Source organism: Tenrec ecaudatus, unplaced genomic scaffold (assembly GCF_050624435.1).
Source record: "Tenrec ecaudatus isolate mTenEca1 unplaced genomic scaffold, mTenEca1.hap1 Scaffold_529, whole genome shotgun sequence".
Classification (NCBI taxonomy): Eukaryota; Metazoa; Chordata; class Mammalia; order Afrosoricida; family Tenrecidae; genus Tenrec; species Tenrec ecaudatus.
This window is the reverse complement of record NW_027459443.1, coordinates 12,378-32,356: the sequence shown is the minus strand read 5'-3', so window position 1 is coordinate 32,356 and position 19,979 is coordinate 12,378. Positions and strand designations below refer to the sequence as shown.

The following is a 19,979-nucleotide window of genomic DNA, read 5'->3' as shown; positions in this document are numbered from 1 at the left end:
CCAAACTGTTATGATTCACACATGAGATAGTTTAGCCTAGTGAATAAAACACAAGCAACCTCTGGTGTACTCTGCTTTCAGCCAAGATCCACTGACATCAGCAATGGTATCCCTTGTTCCACATCCTCATTTAAATCTGGCTTCAATGTCTATCAGGGTCACATATGGGTGATCTCTTTAAAAAGACACAGTACTTATGGGTGGTATTTATTAGTTTGGGGGCTAATGTGTTATTTAGCTATAAAGAGACTTCAGGGTGAGTTTTGGTTCAAGGTTTAAAGATTATTTCATATCAATAATGTTAAGTCTTCCAGATCAGATCTATCTTTTATTGTTTTTATATAATAGGAATTTATGGTTTTATTATCAGGAGCCATCTACAATGGAACTAATTAGGTAATGGTAGCCATCTAGTTCTGGTCTCAGGTAAATGTGGATGTGATTTTTGGATTGGATTCTTCTTCGGGTCTTTAGTTTCCATCTTACTCTTTGGTTCACTTTAAGTAGAACTTTAAGTTGTACCTTAGGTGACCAGTCATAAGCTTTTGAAACTCCAGAAAAAATTCAACAAACTAAAAAGTAGAACATAACTTCATAAACTAAATTATACTGAATGAATGAGATGTCCCAAAAGACTATGGCTTTAATCCTTCAAATCTAAAATTTATTTATCATTCTATTGGGGGCTTTTACAACTCTTGCAACAATCCATACAACCATTAGTTCAAGCACATTTTAGCACATATGTTGTCTTCATCCTTTTGAAAACAGTTTCTTTCTACTTGAGCCCTCGGTATCAGATCCTCCTTTTTTTCCCCCCTCCCTCTTCCACCCTCCTATCCTCATAAACCCTTGACAAATGATAAATTATTGCTATTTTCATATCTTACACTGTCTGCTGTCTCCCTCCACTAATTTCTGTTGTTCCTCACCCTAGGGTGTGTGTGTGTGTGTGTGTGTGTGTGTGTGTGTGTGTGTGTGTGTGTTTACATTGATCATTTGGATCAGTTCCCCCTTTCTCCCTCTACTGTCCCCAACCCTCCTGGTATCGCTACTCTCATTATTGTTCTAGCCAGATTTGTAGGTAGAACTGGGGTCATGATAGTGGGGCTGGGGGAGGGAAGCATTAAAGAACTACAGGAATGTTGCATGTTTTATCAGTGCTATACTGCACCCTTGCTGGCTTGTTCCTTCCTTGTGAATCTATGGTGAGGGAATGTCCAATTGTCTACAGATGGGCTTTGGGTCTCCCATCCCTACCCCAGTGTTTGAATCAATATGATTGTTTGTTTGGGCCTTTCTGATGCTGGATACCTGATACTGTCTACATCTCATGATCACACAGGCTGGTGTGCTTCTTCCATGTGGACTTTTTTCGCTTCCCAGCTAGATGGCCGCTTTTTTATCTTCAAGTCTTTAAGACTCTAGGCACTAATATATTTTAATAGCTGGGCACCATCAGCTTTCTTCACCACATTAGCATATGCACCCATTTTGTCTTCAGCGATTGTTGTCGGGATGCTGAGCATCACAGAATGCCAGGTTATTAGAACAAAGTGTTCTTGCATTGAGGGAGGACTTGAGCCATGTTGAGTAATGTCCGTCTGCTACCTTATTATTTAACATATAAATATATGCACATAGATCTATGTCCCTATTGTTATATATAAATATATTTACACATGTACATGCCTGTATTTATGCATCTAAAATATCTTTTGCCTCAGTTATTTCCTCTATTTCCTTTTACTTTCCTCTTGTCCCACTATCATGTTTGACCTTCATTTGGCTTTCAGTAATTCTTCTTGACTACATTGCACTTGATCAACCCACCAGGCATTCTACAGCCTCCTTACCATCGATTTTAGATCATGTGTTATTCCCTTGTCCCTGAAAACCCCAAATCTTAATAATGAGTTATTGGGTTATATATAAGAAATATCCATACTTGTGTCTATGTGTTTTATTACACACATACAATCAAATACTTGCATTTATTTTAATTTTTAAAAATAATTTTACTGGGGGTTCGTACAACTCTTATCACAATCCATTGTGTCATGCATCCATTGTGTCATGCACATTTATACATTTGTTGCCATCATTATTCTCAAAGCATTTGCTTTCTACTTGAGCCCTTGGTGTCAGCTTATTTTGTCCCCTCCCTCCCCACCCATCCTCCCTCAAGAACTCTTCATAATTTATAAATTATTATTATTTTGTCATGTGTTACACTGTCCAATGTCTCTTCCACCCACTTTTCTGTTGTTCACTCCCCAGGGACGGGGTTATATGTACCTTGAGATCAGTTCCCCCTTTCTACCCTACCTTCCACTTACCCTCCTGGTATCACTACTCTCATTATTGGTCCTGTGGAGTTCATCTGTCCTAGATTCCCAGTGTTTCCAGTTTCTATCTGTACCAGTGTACATCCTCTGGTCTAGCTGGATTTGTACAAGGGATCATGATGGGGGTGGGGGAGGGAAGCCTAAAGAACTAGAGGAAAGTTGCATGTTTCATCATTGCTATACTGCACCCTGACTGACTCATCTCCTCCCTGTGGCCATTCTGTAAGGGGATGTTCAGTTGCCTACATATGGGCTTTGGGTCCTCCTCACTCCTCCTCCTCATTCACAATATGATATTTTGTTCTTTGATGCCTGATACCTGATCCTATTGACACCTCATGATCACATACATGCATTTATATAAACACCTAGCTCAGTAGGTAGACCAACATTGACTTAATACTTTAATGCCTTACTTGCTGTATTAAGATATGTTTTATTCTGGCAGACCTGAATGGCATTATCAGTGAATATTATTGCAAGTTTTGCCTGATAACCAACTCTACTTCTTTAAGTAAATAGCATCCAGTCAGGTAAGGATTTATTCTATAAAAATGAATAATCTAGATATTGAGATATAGTTAGCCTACCCTTATTTAATCTCCCTCTCTCACTAGTGTTCAAAAAATTAGTACCATAGCTTAATTAATGACACTATAAACAAAAGGTCCTATGATCCATGGAGAAGATTGATATCATTTGCTACCATAAACTAACAAGGATATCTCTAAGGTGAGCCAGAGGCAAATTAAAAACATAGATCTGGGAATGGATTTGGGGCTCGCACTTAATTTTAGCTCCAGGCTAAGAACAATTATTTCTGATGACATGGCCCTACTCATTACTCACCTTCACAAATGAAACACAGAAGATACGGTTGCATAGCGAAGTGCAGGGAAGAAATTAGATAGTGCCAGGCTATCATCATCTGGTTCTTAAAGGGTTGTTTTCAAATAAGCAGCAATTTAAGTGATATGTCAACTAAGCCCACATGGAAGAAGCACACCAACATCTATGACCTAAGGATTATAAATTATATAATCCAGATATTAAGGATGGAATACTATCAGAGCTTATATTGTGAGATTCTGGTGTGTAGAAGGCAATGGATGACATCAGAAGGCCAAAATATATTTGCAGGATCTACATAGGAAATAAGCCTTTGGTGATTTCCTTCTGACCATAATTGAGAGATGAGAATAAGCTGGTTATCAGACAGAGAATATTGGAGAGATGACTGTTGTAGATTAAAATGATAAACCTGACCTGATTGGTTAAAACTTTGCCACTTGATACATTTGACCTTGATTTGGTTTTTAATATTTTCTGTGGTTTTTTTTAATATTGGGTTTTATATCTGTTGTATTTTGTCATTGTGGGTAGCCTTCTTGGCGCTTTTTATGTGTTTTTCAATGTTTTTTGGTATATGAAACACAGGATAAATGAAGCTAGAGAAACAACAATTAGAATAAGGGTTCCTGGGGGTGCAGTGGGGGAAGTGGTGGGTGGGGTGCATTAGTAGGGGGAACTGATATCAAGGAGGAAGAAAAGACTCTGAAGTGGATTTTGGTCACAATACCACAATGCTGTTTAATGAGATTGAACTATGAAATGGTATGATGTCTGTATTAGCTCCTAAGAGAAGATTGGGGAGGGGGGGAGATTAAAAAAAAAAAGCAACAACAGAGATTTCCGGCAAGATGGCGATGGAGTAATACATACCAGAGGAACTCTGCAGATTTCAGCCCAGGAGAGTTGCTTAGAGGGAATTTCAACACTGCTGGAATGCAGGAGGAGCATCATAATGATAAGTAGGCTCAGACCCACATGGTTTTGAGGGGCTGGGGGCTTTTGGCTTACCTCAGTGGAGGACGGCTGGATTTGTCCTTGGCCCTGCCACTGTCTCTGCTGGAGCCTGGGACCATTTGGAGCCTGTACAGCGGCTTGGTCTCAACACAGCCACAGTTTGCCACCACCCACCTCGGGGCAAGGACTGGACCCTTGCAGCTCCTCTCTGTTCCCCCTCAGTCTTGGAGGGCTGCACAGGGGCCTTTTCTCAACACAGCCACAGCTTGCTGCTGCCGCCTCAGAGCAGGGACTAAACCCTTGCAGCTCCACTGGCGGGGGATCGGGACTCAGCTACATTTGTTACTTTGTTTCCATGTCTTCACTATATCCTCCCCTCCCCTGCCCCCCACAGGCTCAGCGGGCTTGATTTTTTTCCCTCCTCTTTCTCTTTCTTGGTCTCTCCAGACCACTCCCCTTAGCCTAGGGCATGTATGCCTGGGCCACACCCAGCTAGGTGAACTCCACCCTGTGTAGCTAGGGAGGCTGGGAAAGGGCCTGCCAACCTCCACCAGGGGATACTCTGCTAAAACATCTAACAGGGGAATTCCTACATGTGTGCCTGGAGTCCTAAGGTAGCTCAGCCAACACTCCTCAACCTTTCAAGCTGTTGTAGGAACCTCTGCCCAACCTCAGCAACACCGAAGCAGGCAACCCACCAGCCTTCTGGGTCACTTCCCTGAGAGGGAAGCTATAGGAGGATAAAGTGGTAGGTTAATTCCATAGTGAAATAAGCTATAGGCAGTTCGAAGAAGTTCTCCTGCAAGTCTCCCAGAGAGAGCCAGTGCTATACAACTCACAGGAAAATGGCACCTGGCTCATCTAAACCAACACAAGGCAAACAGCCATCAGCCCAAACGACCTCAACGAAACAACGGGAAAAACAAAAGGCAATGCCTGAAGATGGCCTGAACATAATGACATGCATAGAGGAAGGAGACATTGAACAGTCACAGAAAGGAATTTTCAGAATGCTACTTGGATTCATAGAGGATATGGGGCAACAATACAGAAAAAGGATGAAATGATAGAAGAGGTAAAAGCCATAAATAAAAGAGAAATACAGGAACTTAGGGAGGAGATAACAAAAACCAGTAGCAGACTCACGTAACTCAAGAATCGACTGGAGGAATCAGAGAACTGCATCAGTGACTTGGAGGGCAGCCAGGCAGACTTTAACAAATGCAAACAAAAATCTAATAAGATCATCAGAGAAGTTGAAGAAAACTTAAGAGTGATGTCTGATGTTATGAAGCGGAACAACATGAGAACTATTGGCTTACCGGAGGAAGACAACAAAGAAGTCATATGCAACAATAGTGAGAGAATTCTTGGAGGAAAGCTTCCCCAGCTTAGTGAATGAGAACCAGGCAACCATTTAGGAGGCTGAAAGAACCCCAGCAAGACTGCATCACAAGAAGAAGTCACCAAGGCACAAAAGAATTAAATTATGCAATTTAGAGGAAAAGGAGAAAATCATGAGTGCGGCTAGGGAAAAACAAGCAAGCAATCACATACAAAGGTTCCCAAATAAGAATATGCTCAGACCTATCAGCAGAATCTATGAAGAAGAGGAGAGAGTGGAATAACATATTCCCAAAATTGACGGAAAACAATGCAAACTCAAGAATACCTTACCCAGTCAAATTATCTATCAATATAGATGGAGAAGTAAGAGTCTTCCCAGACAAGGAAAAACTCAAAGAATACGTTAGAAGATATCCAGCCTACAAAAGATCCTTGCAAACCCAGTATGGGCAGAAGAACAACACCCACCAAGCATAAATAAGAGCCCACCACATAGAACAACCTCACCCAGAGGGCAAAAAGAAAACAGACCTCAGATAGCACTGACTTAAATATGGAAAGACTTCAAAGGCTGCTGAGGTAATCTTTAAAAAAAAAGGCAAAAGAGGCATAGGGAAAAAGCTACGGTATACAAACATTCCTGGGGCAAGGACCACATAATATGGCAGGGACCAGACCAAACACAGGGGTACACATGGTACACAACTAAAACGGAGGTGGGGTAAGAAAAAAAATAATAATAAAGAAAAGGGTAGCGGGGGCACAGGACACTAACCCACCCAATGGGAGGGTACTATTTTTGTCTCCATAGGGAAAGAGGGACCAGATTTCAACCCGGTGCTCCAAGATGTGAATGCAACATGCCGGTGCGGAGTAGTGAATCAGTGGAGAGGTCTGGGGGGCTGGCCCCAACACCAACCAAATGGACACCTGCCCCTCCCCTCAGAAGAATTTATTTCAACGGACAGCACTGAATCTACAGCTCTGGAAAAGGGACATATCTGATCAGAGCATATGGGAGCATATGAAGGGGGAGGAGGAGAGAGTAGAGCACATCATGGACCACCAGGCCATGAGGTTGATATTCCCAATTAGAGCAGTCAGTCGACAGAGAGGATCACATGGCCAGCCCCACTATGAGACATGACGTCCCTCACTGACCCATATCTCTACAGAGGACAACACCAGAGACACAGTGTGGGTATTGCACCCAATCGGATCCCACCACATCGAGGCAAAATAATTAAGGGGTGTAACAGAACAGCAAGGGAATAGAGCGGCGAGGTCCCCAGTGAATGCTGAAGGTAGACTTTGGGGCCAGGGCATGATGCCCCAACAGACTGGACTGGAAAACACTTTTAAAGACCAACAAACAATCCTTGAACTAATTACAAGTTTTCTTTCTTGTTGTGTTTTGTTTTTTCTCATTAGTATGTTGTTATTTTGTTGTATATTGTTGCTTGGTTTTGCTCTGTCTTGTTTTTGTGCATGTTATTATCTCCACAGGTCTGTCTAAATAAGATAGGCTGGATGAACAATAGGAGAAAACAACGGGACCAATAGTTCCGTGGGACATGGGAGAGGGGGAGGTAAGGAAGTGGTGTTAACAAACCCAGGGACAAGGGAACAACAAGGGATCCAAATTGCTGGTGAGGAGGGTCTAGGAGGCCTGGTTGGGCATGATCACGGGTAATGTGACTAAGAGGAATTGCCGAAACACTGGTGGGGACTGAGCATGAGAGTGGGACAGGAGGGAAGTCAAAGGAAATAGAGGAAAGAGCTGGGAGGCAAAGGGTTTTCATAGAGGTCTAGATAAAGACATGTACATATGCAAATATATTTGTACATGAGATCTATGTGCATGTATTTATAGGTTTAGTATTAAGGTAGTAGAAGGACATTGGGACTCCACTCAAGTACTCCCTCAATGTAAGAATACTTTCTTCTTTTAAATTGGCATTTTATGATGCTCACCTTCCCGACACAACCGTTGAAGACAAAAAGGGTGAACAACCAAATGTGGTGAAGAAAGCTGATGGTGCCTGGCTATCAAAAAATATAGCATCTGGGGTCTAAAAGGTTTGAAGGTAAACAAGCGGCCATCTGGTTCAGAAGCAATAAAGCCCACATGGAAGAAGCACACCAGCCTGTGCGATTACAAAGTTTCAAGGGATCAGGTTTAAGGCATTATCAGAACAAAAATCTTACCATAGTGAATGAGCAGGGGAGTGCGGAGTGGAGACCCAAAGCCCATTTGTAGGTCACTGGACATACCCTTAAAGAAGGGTCTTGGGGAGGAGACGAAACAGTCAGGGTGCGATGTAGCAACGTGAAAAAATACAACTTTCCTCTAGTTCCTAAATGCTTCCTCCCCCCACCCCACTGTCAAGATCTGAATCCTACCTTGCAAGCCTGACTAGACCAGAGGAGGTACACTGGTACAGATGGGAACTGGAAACACAGGGAATCCAGGGCAGATGATCCCCTCAGGACCAGTGGTGTGAGTGGCGCTGCTGGGAGCATAGAGAGAGAGTGGGTTAGAAAGGGGGAACTGATTTCAAGGATCTACATGTGACCTCCTCCCTGGGGGACATACAACAGAAAAGTGGGGGTAGGGAGATGTGGGACAGACCAAGATATGAGAAAATAATAACTTATAAATTATCAAAGGTTCATGAGGGAGGGGGGAGGGGGGAGAGAGGGTTAAAAATGAGGACCTGATGCCAGGGGCTTGGGTGGAGAGCAAATGTTTTGAGAATGATGAGGGCATTGAATGTACAAATGTGCTTTACACAATTGATGTATGTATGGATTGTGATTGGAGTTGTATGAGCCCCTAATAAAATGATCTTTTAAAACAAATAAGTAAATAAATAAACAATCACTGACATTAAAAAAGAAAATAAATAAAAAACACATATAGATTACATTGCTAAATGTCATCAAGTCAGTTTTGACTCATAGTGACACTTTGTACAACATAAGGAAACACTGCCTGGTCCTGCACCACCCTAAAACTCATTTTACAGCCACTGTGTCAATTAATCTCAATGCGAGTCATCTTTTCTGTTTACCCTATACTTCACCAAGCACAAAAACCCTACTCTGGTGTAACTATAGGAAAAGAGCTCACAGGAAACTGGTGTTCCAGAGGAGAGAATCCAGATCTGGGTTCAGTATAGCAGTACACACACACACACACACACACACACAAACACACACCACAATTTTTGCTTCTCTGGAGAACCCGGTGTAAAACATTTGGTTCCAAGAGTGATTCTAGAGAAACAAAGTTGTACAGATCAATTTTCTCAATTGGTTCCCAAGTCTGATCAGGTTTGAAGGTACTAATAACTGCCCCCATGCGTATAAAGGGCACTGTGAAATCGTGGTGTGCGGTGTGCTGTAGTGGTTACGCATTGGGCTCACCTCAGTGTCAGCAGTTCAAAACCACCAGGAAGAGAAAGATGAAGCTTTCTACTCCCATAACTAGTCTCAGAAATCCACAGAGGGCAGTTCTACCCTGTCTGACAGTCACTACTCGATGCACGCAGTGTATCACCACCCGCACATCAGGAATTGGTGGAAATTGATGCTCTAAGTGATAGCATGTTTGATATTCTTCTGCAATTGTTTCGGGGTAAGCAGTATGGAGAAGCTGATTATTTATCCTACTTACAAAAGATAAATTGGTAGAAGGAAAGACATGAACTCAGGACTTCAGAGTCAAAGATCAAAAAATGCATAAAAGACTTCAAAGTTTACATTTATTCTTTAAAAAAAAGGTTTTCTTTTTGTGGTAACAGAGGTGATATTACTGAAAAAATAAACTCAAGAGTAATATCCTAAGAATGATGAATTATAGTACCAACTCAATTCTCAACCTCAAATGCTGTTAAATTGAGAATATTGATTGGGAACAAAACGGACTCTTACGCCTTGGGATGGGGAGATACAGGCAGATAATTAAGAAGACGGGTGGATTGAGCCCCCAATTTCCATAATGTTACTTTAGCTAAGAGCAGATTGTTTCCATCTGAAGAGATTGCTCCATCTTAATTCATGATCAGTAAAAAAAACTATTATCCCTTCCCACCACATGAAAAGATTAACTCAATAGTGCATGCTGATATGAATCCTGGGCATTTACTGGAGCCTTGCTTGAGGAGATGCTTTAAAAGATACTGATAAATGTTTCCAGTTAATGAATTCACCACCCATTATTGCTTCTAGACCTAAGACTAGACTTATGTTCCAGCAAGCTCTAAAAGATGACATATACATGGTGACCCAGGCAGAGGTACACTATACTCCAAAAGAATTTCCAGAAACATAGAGAATATAGATATAAGAATGGCTAATAATGGTGTGTAGAACATAAAGTTGGATCAGTCTTAGTTTACTGATATGGGCCCACTAAGTGCAGAATATAAATTTAATGTTTCAATCTAAGACACTTTTTGGTTGATTCAGTGAAGCTGATTCGTGGGTTGTATGATGGCATAAATAAATCATGCTCAATGACAAGTCCAGTCAAAGTATATTGTAGCAGAAGGTATCCACAAGATTAAGGAGTTGGGCATGCTATAATGGATTAATCAGGATGGGTCTACAGACGCACATGGAGTAGAACTCACACCTTTACTGCAAGAGGAGGGAGCCCAATTGCAAATGTAGTCCCAGCATCTCTGAAGATTGCTATTTTATGTAAGTCACATTTCACTGTGGAAATGGACTTATTGGAATAGTGACACCTAACTACACTTGGGCTGATTGGGTTGCAGGGAAGTAGGGGCCAAATGGCAGCACTTAATTGACAGAGACAGGTGGATGTGGCTACTGTAATGGACAGCTGAGTCAAAGTGGGAATCAGAACAGCTTGACTGTCATGGACTCATGGTATTGTCTACTCAGGCAGGAAGTCCTTGGGAGTGAAAAACATAGGAAACCTAATGAATATTTACTTGATCTGTCTAAGCAGAAAAAAAAATCTGGGTCAAGTGAACAGCAGTGAAACTCAAATGATTAGAAGAGTCATAATTGTTCAATCATTCCCTGAGGTGAGATAGTTTACAGACCCATAACCCATTAAAAAGAGCAGGGGCTATGTTTCCCTGTGGAAGGACCCCCACTATAATGACAAAATTTTCTGTTATTTTTTTGTCAGCCTTCCTCAAATGGATCATCAGCATTTTACAAGAGTGAGTGTTCACTGTGGGAAAAGAAATAATTAGATTTTTTTAGGGATTATTGGACACTGGCTCTAACTGAGACCAATTCTAGAAGGCCTAAAACATCACTGTGACCCACCATTTGGTGTGGGGGCACATGGAGGTCAATATTGTAACGGAGTCTCTTACTTCAAGTTCATCTTCAGGTGGGCTGGTGGCTCTCCAAACCCACCCTGTAGCAAATGAACCAGTTCCAGAATCCATTTTGTGTAAGTCAGATTTACATAACTGGAATACTCAGCAGCTAGCAGAACATCCACATTGGGTCCCTGAGGTGGGGAATAAGGCTAAAATGGTAGGAAAAACCAAATGCCAAGAAGACGCCATTTAAACTGTCTAGGAAAATGGTAAGCTAAAAACAATATTGTATCTTCCCCCACACTTTCACCACTTACTCATCTCTCTCCCCTTTCCTTCATTTCACCATATTTTCCACCTTCTATTAGACCTCTCCCACATCACTAGACAAAGCCAACTAAGTGTTCATATCACTGGCACTACTACTAGGATTCTGAGGAAACAGCAATCAACCACAGAAAACCCAAAACATCAAGAAAAACAAATGTAAACAAATGGAAATTGCCCAGATCCAATAGAGAATTCTGAAAAAGAGGCCCTGGAACTATAAGAAACAGGATTCCGAAGAATGATTTAGACATGTAGGGAATACTCAGGAAAACAATAGAAGAAATCTTAAATCAAAGGGAATCTAAGAATATAAACAATGAGATAACAGAATTAGGCAACACAGTAAATGACTTGAGGAATAGATTTTCCTTCTGAAAAGGAAAATCAAATCAGTGAGCTCAAAGACGATCACTCTGACTATAACTGACAAGAAAAACCACCACCAAAAAACAACAAAAGAATCAAGAGAAATAATCTATGTCTCATTAAAAACCCTGAAAAGGAAGTAACAAAAATACATACAAAGAAAATAGTTTTGACAAACTATAAAAGAAAATTTGACCAACAACACAGGAGTACATAATTATTCAAAAAGTTAAGAAAACCAAAATGAGATAGAAGCTAAAAGAAAACCACCATGAAATATCAGAGCCAAATTCTCCAATTTGAAAAAAAAGGATAGAATCCTGAGGGCAGTTACAGAAAAAAGATGGGAGGTGGGGTCAGGGGAATGTATGTCTTGAAGAAGGCGACTACATTTCTATCAATGGTTAAACTGGCTGGAGAAAAACAATGAACAATACTCGTAAAGAATCCAATGGGAGAAAATGCCCGGTATTATGTTCCTACTTGGTTTCTATTCATCTAGTTTCCATCCAGACCTTGGTGAACCAGGCTATGCGCTGTAGACTACTGGGACCTTGAACTGTGTTTTCAAGGCACACATCTGTCCTACTGCTCGAACTGTTCACACTCACCTGTAGCTGTTTTAAGGAACAGACAGACTTTCTTGGACTTAATATTTATATGACTTAGTGTGAGAAGAAGCAGATGACTGCTATCCCAAGGTTATGGAATTGGTGGTCTTTGGACTGTGGTTCAGCTCTCTTGCTCTCAGGGTGCTCTATTAATGATGCCCATTCAATGTGGCCCGGGATTACCATATATTTACTACTTAATGCCCTTCTTTTTTCTTATGAAATGTATTCATCTGATAGGGATGATTCTGCTTCTGTGAATTACTGCAAATTTTGTCTTATCACTGATCCCACTGCTTGTTTATAAATAGTGTCTTGTTATGTACATGTCATTAATTCATATTTTACAGTCTGAAGCCTATCTATACTTAAATAATTTTTCTTCAGCATTTTAAAATGCTATATAATTGGCTAAATAAAAGACATTACCTTATGCCCTAGGGGGATGATTTATAAAGTTCTCTATCATAAAATCATAATAATCTCTGAAGTTAACCAGAGACATATAAACTATAGATATATGAATGGATTTGGGGTTCGCACTTAATTGTAGCCCAATGCATCCTAGCCTGGCCCCGCTCAATGCTTGCCCTCATGAAGAGGTCACTGCTAATATGAGGGCTGTAACAGCATGTGATAAAAAAACCAGTTGGTGCCCGACTATCAGACAGAATAGTGGCTGAGGTTTTAAAAGCTCGTCTTCAAACAGGTAGCTATGTGAGTGAAGCATCAACTAAGCCCACATGAGGAAACACACCTGCCTTTATAATCCAAGGATTGTAAATAACATCCAAATCTCAGGAGAAAATAGTATCAGAGCTTGAATTCTGGACATGTGGTTTACAGAAGGCTATGGAAGACAGTGAAAGCCAAAAATCCAATTGCAGGGTCGCTTGGATGGATTAAGCCTCTGGGGAATCTTCTTGGACCAAAGTCCTGGGATATTAAGAGCCTTGTTAGAGACAGAACACTGCAAAGTTGATTAAGTCCGTTGTACTTAGGTTACATTTTAATATCTTGCTATTTGATCTCCCTTTTGACTCATTTTAAAGTTGTTTCAGTTTTTAATATTTTGCTTTTTTTCCTATGAAGTTTTTCTCTGTGTTCTAATCATTGTTTTCCAGTTTGTCTTTTCAATGATTTTCTGTATGTAAAGTCCAGGCTATGTAGATTCACAGAGGTAGTAACCGGCTTGATAATTGTGTAGAGCATGGTAGGAGTGATTGGTGGCAAATTAGGAACTAACAACGAGTTCATGAGAAAATGCGCTGAAATTCATTGTGGTGATAACTGCAGAAACGTTCTTAATAGGATAGAACAATTGAATTGTATGATAGGTGAAATATGAGGGAGTACCCCCCCCCACCAACCCCAGACCAGAATTGCGCTGGGCAGAGTGGAGCTTTCATAGTACCCATGTTTCCTGCTAAGTATGCATCGAGCAACTTGCTCTGAGTTAGTGCACCCCGTGGCACTGGGAAGGTTTTCTCTGGTCACGGTGAATTTTTTCATAAAAGCAGTTTTGCTTGAAACCTTGCTTTTTGAGATGGCCAATTTAAGAAAACAGTGTGCAGTGGTGAAATTTTGTTTCCTACTCAAGGAAAAACACTGCAGAAACTGTTGTGATGTTGAAAACAGCTTACAAGGGCAGTGCTATGGGAAAAAACTCAAGTGTTTTTCTCATTTCAAAAAAGGTAAAATATTGATTGATGACAAACCTCATTCTGGATGTTTGTCAACTTCCTGAATGAACGAAAACGTCAACTCATCATGCATTTGGAGTTTGCTCCACCAGGCAAGACTGTTAATCAAGCTTTCTATTTAGAGGATCCGAAAAGATTGCATAATAGTGTGTGATGAAAATGGTCTGATTTGTGGCAGACAGGGGACTGGTTCTGCCACCACGACAATGCCCCTGCTCACACAGCCATCTCAGTGTGCCAGTTTTTGGTAAAAACCAGCATGCCTCTTTTGCCCCACACACCTTATTCACCTGACCTCACTTTATGTGACTTCTTTTTGTTTCTTTGAATGAAGAGGGAAATGAAAGAACAGAGATTTGAAGACAAAAGCAGAGATGAAGAAAAAAATTGGAGAGGTACTGTCAGCCTTCCAAACAGATGAGTTTGAAAAATGTTTCCAAGAATGGAATCACAGGTGTGACAAATGTATGAAGTGTAATGGAGAGTACTTTGACGGTGACATGGTTGTTTTGTAAAAAAATTTAAATACATAACTTTGAAAAAAATCCATTTTTGGTAACTCCTTGTATCTTCCAATAAAACTATTTTAAAATAATAAATATGTAAATGGGGTTAGCCCAGATTCAGTTGTACACAGGTTAAGACTTGAGTCAGTGGTCTCCTGTATTGCTTGCTGTCCTTGGGAGTTATCAGTAGCTTGTCACCTGACTTACCAAGCTTGGACTTATTCGTCTCTTTAGCCACAGGCTTGATCTGCCAACCTTGAATTCATTTCCCTCTGTAGCCATAGACCTTTGTCTTTCAGCTCCTTTTGGGCCCATCAACTCCCAAAGCTATGACAGTCATGATAACCCTGCACCCTAACATCAGCATCATGGGCCTAGAACTTGCTCAACTTGGAATTTGCCTTCTTCTACATCTGTGTGAGCTATTTTCTTGATGAAACGCTCTCTATATAAGTATATCCGGAGAACAGGCTGTCCAGGGAGATTACCCACACTGCACTCTCCAGGAAACTATTCTTGTCACAGCAACACTGCTGACAATCCAGGTCCTGGATCTTTCAAAGTACCAAGCATGAGGTCATGGTTTTACCTTGTGCCTCAAATAACTCATTCTGAGGCTCTTTGGCACCATCAGGTTCTTCATCTGACTTGAAACTCTGTGGAAAAATGGAAAGGATACATAAATCCCTTGGAGAATATCAAAAGCAGTTGCAGAACACCAAACAAACATGTAGCACTGGAAAGCTCTTTTGTGTAACTGAAGTGGACATGCTATCTGTACACCAGCAGCACGTGGATCATAAATTCCTTATTGAAAGTGAGAATGCCAGAAGTGGCAATAGGGAGCATGTCGTACTTTGTGAAATCATACTTGGTGTTCCTACCCCCTAAGTCATCAGCACTTTAAGTGGGCACATGCAGTCAACTGTCTTGGTTACCTTACACCAAGAGAAAAGACGAGGACACCCAGAAGCATCTGATTCTGTCAAAATCTTATGGTGTATGTAGTGACCAAATGAATACCCACATATGGAATCGGTGGAGTCCTGGTGACATAGTGCTTGAGCACAAGGCTACTAACTGGAAGTCAGTTGGTTTGAACGCACCAGCCTTGGAGACCCTTTGAAGCTGTTCTACTAAGGACGATGGGGTTGCTAAGAACCCAAGTAGGTTAAATGGTAGTGGGTTTGGGTTTGGGTTGGACCAAGACTCAGCATTCTAAGCAGGAGCAATCTTGAGGACTGAAAGCTGAGAGCAGACAACAGGAAGAGTCTACGGAAGCGATGAAAGAAAGAAGCATCGTGCTACCGATGGAGTCCAGCATGCGACAAAGGGACAAGGTAGCGCCTTCAGCTCACACCCTGTCCACTGTCTCTCTGGGGTAACTGAGGTCTACAGTGCTTAGGTGTCTTGTCTACCAGAGGTCTAGGGCCGACCCTCCAATGCTCTCACACCCTTGAATTTAAATGACAAGTCAGAGCAACACCAGTAAATTCAGTCCCACTTCCCTAATGCCTTCCACTCACTGAAAAACTAAAAATACCCTTTCCATACCCAGTTTTGAGTACCAAAAAGGCCTCAAAAATCAGAAGAGCCCCGATGAAGACAGAGTCTCATTAGCCCAGGAAATGATAATTCAACCCACACCATACTTCAGATCCAAATGTAAAGAGAACAGAAAGCAAATGTCCTGGGTTTATGGTGTAGCCCAACATAGCACATGCATCCATGAAAGAAAATTTAGGATTTAAACGTGTGCTTATTTGTTTCCCCCTGCCTTACAAATGTTTAAGATTAAAATCAATTCAGGACTCCAAGTTACCTTACTAAAGATAGGTTCTTGATATGGTCTCATCTTTCAATCTGACAGCACATAAAGGAGGAACCAGTAACATTCTGGAATCCTTGAATACAGATCTAACAAGTATGTGATTTACTTAGGACATGTGATGCATCATCATGAATATGCTTCTTGACATGGAGTACAGTGAGGACCTGGCCCTTAGCAGGTGTCTGGGATTCACTCCAGGTACTTGAAGTGAGTAACTTAATGAACTGGGAGAAGGGAGCTGAAGCTAGCCCCCAAAGCGGCAGGGGAGTAGTAAGTATTTCCTGTCTTACAGTTTCGAAGCACTACAGTACTAGCGTCAGAAAGGAGTGAGAAACAAATGAAAACATTTCTGCTGTTGCAATGTCTGAAGGAGAGCACTCTTTGTCCAGGGTCACATGGAGACAACTAGACCCAGATCTTATTTAAAATGAGATCTTATTCCCCAATGGTAACCCTAGCACCTGTCTACTTAAAATTCCAGGGAATGAGACTCTCTCTGCTTACATTCTCTCACAACCATGTGAACTAAGATATTTACCTGATATTAGGCACTCAAGTTGGAGAAGGAAATTCTGACCCACCTCCACACTTTGCAGAGATGTTGCTCGGTGGAGCTGGCTGCTCAGGCTGCTCTGTCCTTGCTTATCTGCTGCATGCCTGACTTCAGTCTCCAGTGAGCACAACTCAGGCTGGGTCCGACGACCATACCACTTAGGACCACTCACATGCTTCGGTAGGACAGCTTGTGAGAGAGAGAGAAAGGAAGAGGGAAATTTGGTGAGGAGCCCTTTAAATGAGCTCTCTGAGATTTGAATGTGTCTACGTTATCATGGATGAACATTTTTACCCAACAGAAAGCATTAAAAAGAACACAAGAAGCTGCTTCTCTGTTAGGTGTGAATTGGGTCTGAAGGCTAGTAATAGTGGCTCAACTTTATGCACTGCTTGAAGTTTTCAGAGTCTGTTTTTGCTTTTGTTTATGCAATAAAAGGCTGAGGGGGGAAAAAAACACCCCCAAACCCTCTAAACCTGAAGCCCTAACTTTTTATGCAAACAGTAGGTTCTCCAGTAGTCTAACAATCTAGGGCTCTGGAAGCTGAAGATCATCTTCCAAACCTAAATGTCCTCGGAGTACATCTTAGCCACCAACAGAGGAAGAGAGAGTGGTGCGTGGGATCTGTGGATGTGGGGCCAGGATACAGGCAGGCAGGTACCTCTGAAATTCAGAGCATGTCTGGTGAGTCTGGGACAGAAAGAGGCTTTTAACAGCTCTCTGCTTCCTTTTGAAATCCTTTCTTCTCTATATCTACAAAGAGTAGCTGGGACCTCTCAGCCAGAGAAGAAATTGATGCTGAATTCTCATGAAAATTGAAAGTGGAAGCTAGGAAAAAGAAATGGGGACTGGGGTGGCATGGAAGCCTGATCGAACAGGCCATGGCTTCAGAGCAGAGCCAGTTGAAGAGAAGGCAAAGAGACTTTCATGAGGTAGGGACGGGGCAACAAAACCAGATGCATATTTCGGTGCACATGTGTCTTTTGTCTCCCTACACAGAAGTCTTGCTTCATAGGGTCATGCGCCACCTCACTTGTTTTCTGCGGACATTGACCTTGGGGTTATGCAGAGCAGGAATCTGGTTAAATCTGACTGCTGGTAGAATAGTGATACCACAGCAGATAGGAGTAAGGTGTTACGTTCGAGTTCTCATGTGTGAACGTATTAGGCATGGCACTATGCTGGTGTGGTGAGTTATGAATTGGACTGCAAACAGCAGTAAGAAACACTTGCACAACTACACAGGACAAAGATGGGGCTTTCGACTCCATTCTCGGAAACCCACAGGGGCCGTTCTCCTCTGTCTTATGGGGCCGCTATGAGTTGAAATCCACTCGATGGCAGTGAGTGCGTGTGACATCCAGGGCTTCCGACAGTGTGTGTGGTGGTGATATAACCTATCATACCACAAGAGACTTTTGAAGTAAAAAGATATTGTTAATAAGCATGATTGGATGACAGGTATCAATAAGGAATGGCTTGGGAAATTCTAAGGAAATGTGACTACAGCTTATAGGAAATACCAAGCAAGAGAGAAAAGTTTCCAAGTCAGTAGCTCCCTTCAAGGAGAAGTAGACAGGAGAACCATACCTTCCGAGAGAGAGACCACGATTAAAGCGCTGCCCAAAGGGTGCGTGATAGAACACGTCTGACTCCCTACGAAGGGCTCTAAAGTGGGTTTGTGTGAGTGGGGAAGCATCGATTTTTTCTAGTATCCAGACAGGGATCCCTTGGTGGTACAAATCATTTATGTGCGTGGCTATTTACCAAAAGGCTGGAGATTTGAGTCCACCCAGAGGAGTTTCAGAAGAAAAGTTTAGTGACTATGCAAACAGAAACCCCTGCCACCGGAGATCCTGTGGACCGCAGTCCAGTCTGACACCCGTGGGCCACCGTGACTCCCAATCCAATAGACAGCAACTGGCTCCCCCCCACAATAGTTTTATTGAGATATAATTCACTTAGCACACACTTTCATAGTTCAGTCATAGTTTAAAAGAAGAGTTGTATACACATCAGCACAATCAGTTCTGGTGCAATCTCCCCACTCCCATATTCATGATTTGCTTCCCAATTCCCCTTGACACACCTGTATCCCCTTTAACGATTACATCATTTGTTGTCTCTATACATCTGCCCCTTCTGGGCTTCATAACTGGGACACATACTAAAAAAAAACACCCCAAGAATAAAACAGTGCACATTAAAAAGGGAAGAAAGAAAAGTCTACCGGCAATATTAAAATAAGCTAGAGCAAAAAGACTGTCATGAAACAAACAGGACTTCTTTAATTCAAGGACCCCTTCAGGGTGTGTAAGAAGAAGGGCATTGTCAGGGAGGGAAAAAGAAAGCTGGTGACAGAAAATACATTTCTCCCTGGACTCATCAAACCCACCACCGGAACAGACCATCTGCCAACATCCTGCTCCGAGAGCCCAGCCCACTGCTGCACCGCCTGCCTGTGAGAATTTCCATTTGCTCCTTCAGTGCTGGCTCCACAACATCATTCCTTCCTTTATAGTTGCTGCCAGCCAGCATTTTCCTTAGAATAGTAAGCTGTCCAGAAAAACATGCTTTTTTCACAAGCCTTTCTAATGTTCTCAGAAGAACATCCTAGGATGGAATCCATATAATCCGAACTTGACGGTGGGATAAGCATCAGAGCCTAAATTGCGAGAATCCTGTGTGTAGCAGGCAATGGGAGATAGTGGAAATCCAAGATCCACTGGTGGAACTCCGTAGGAAGTAAGCCTCCAGAGACCTCCCCTATCTAAAATTGAGGGAAGAGAGGAGAGTGGTCACTAAACAAGGTGCTTGAAGAGAGGAGAAAGAAAACCAAAGGCATAAATCTGACCTCAACAGTTAAAACTTCGTTAGTAGGTTCTCCGCCCCGCCCCCAACACCCACCCCTTTTGATGCAGGCTGGACCTGATCTGATTCCCAAAATTTTCAGTTTATATTGTTTTCTTCAGTTTTTGTTTGCTCATATTAGAGTATATCTCAGAGGAGTTATTCAATGGAGGTCACCTTCTTGAAGCTGTGTTATATGCGTTTCTGTTTTTCAGTACTTGAAACCTAGGATCAATGAACCTAGAGGGAGAGCATGTAGGATAAGGAGTTTGGGGGGAGGGAGTACAGTGGTAGATATGGGGTAAAAAAGAGATGATGTCAAGGAGTCCATAGAAAAAGAATGCTTGGAAACTGATTGTGGTAACAATTGTACAATTCTACTTAATGTGATTGAAATTTGGAATGATATATGTATTAAA

General features: G+C 41.8%; 1 protein-coding gene across 1 annotated transcript in view; it reads right to left on the bottom strand.

Moving 5' to 3' along the window:
* Positions 1-16,899, bottom strand: part of LOC142436647 (ninein-like protein) — a gene marked incomplete at its 5' end in the record, with an annotated part of 30,533 nt that extends 13,634 nt beyond the window's left edge. The window contains 2 exons of the mRNA XM_075540167.1: positions 14,916-14,982; positions 16,739-16,899. Of these exons, the coding sequence (XP_075396282.1) occupies positions 14,916-14,982; positions 16,739-16,899 (228 nt within the window). The remainder of the gene's footprint in view (positions 1-14,915; positions 14,983-16,738) is intronic.
* Positions 16,900-19,979: the final 3,080 nt, after the last annotated feature.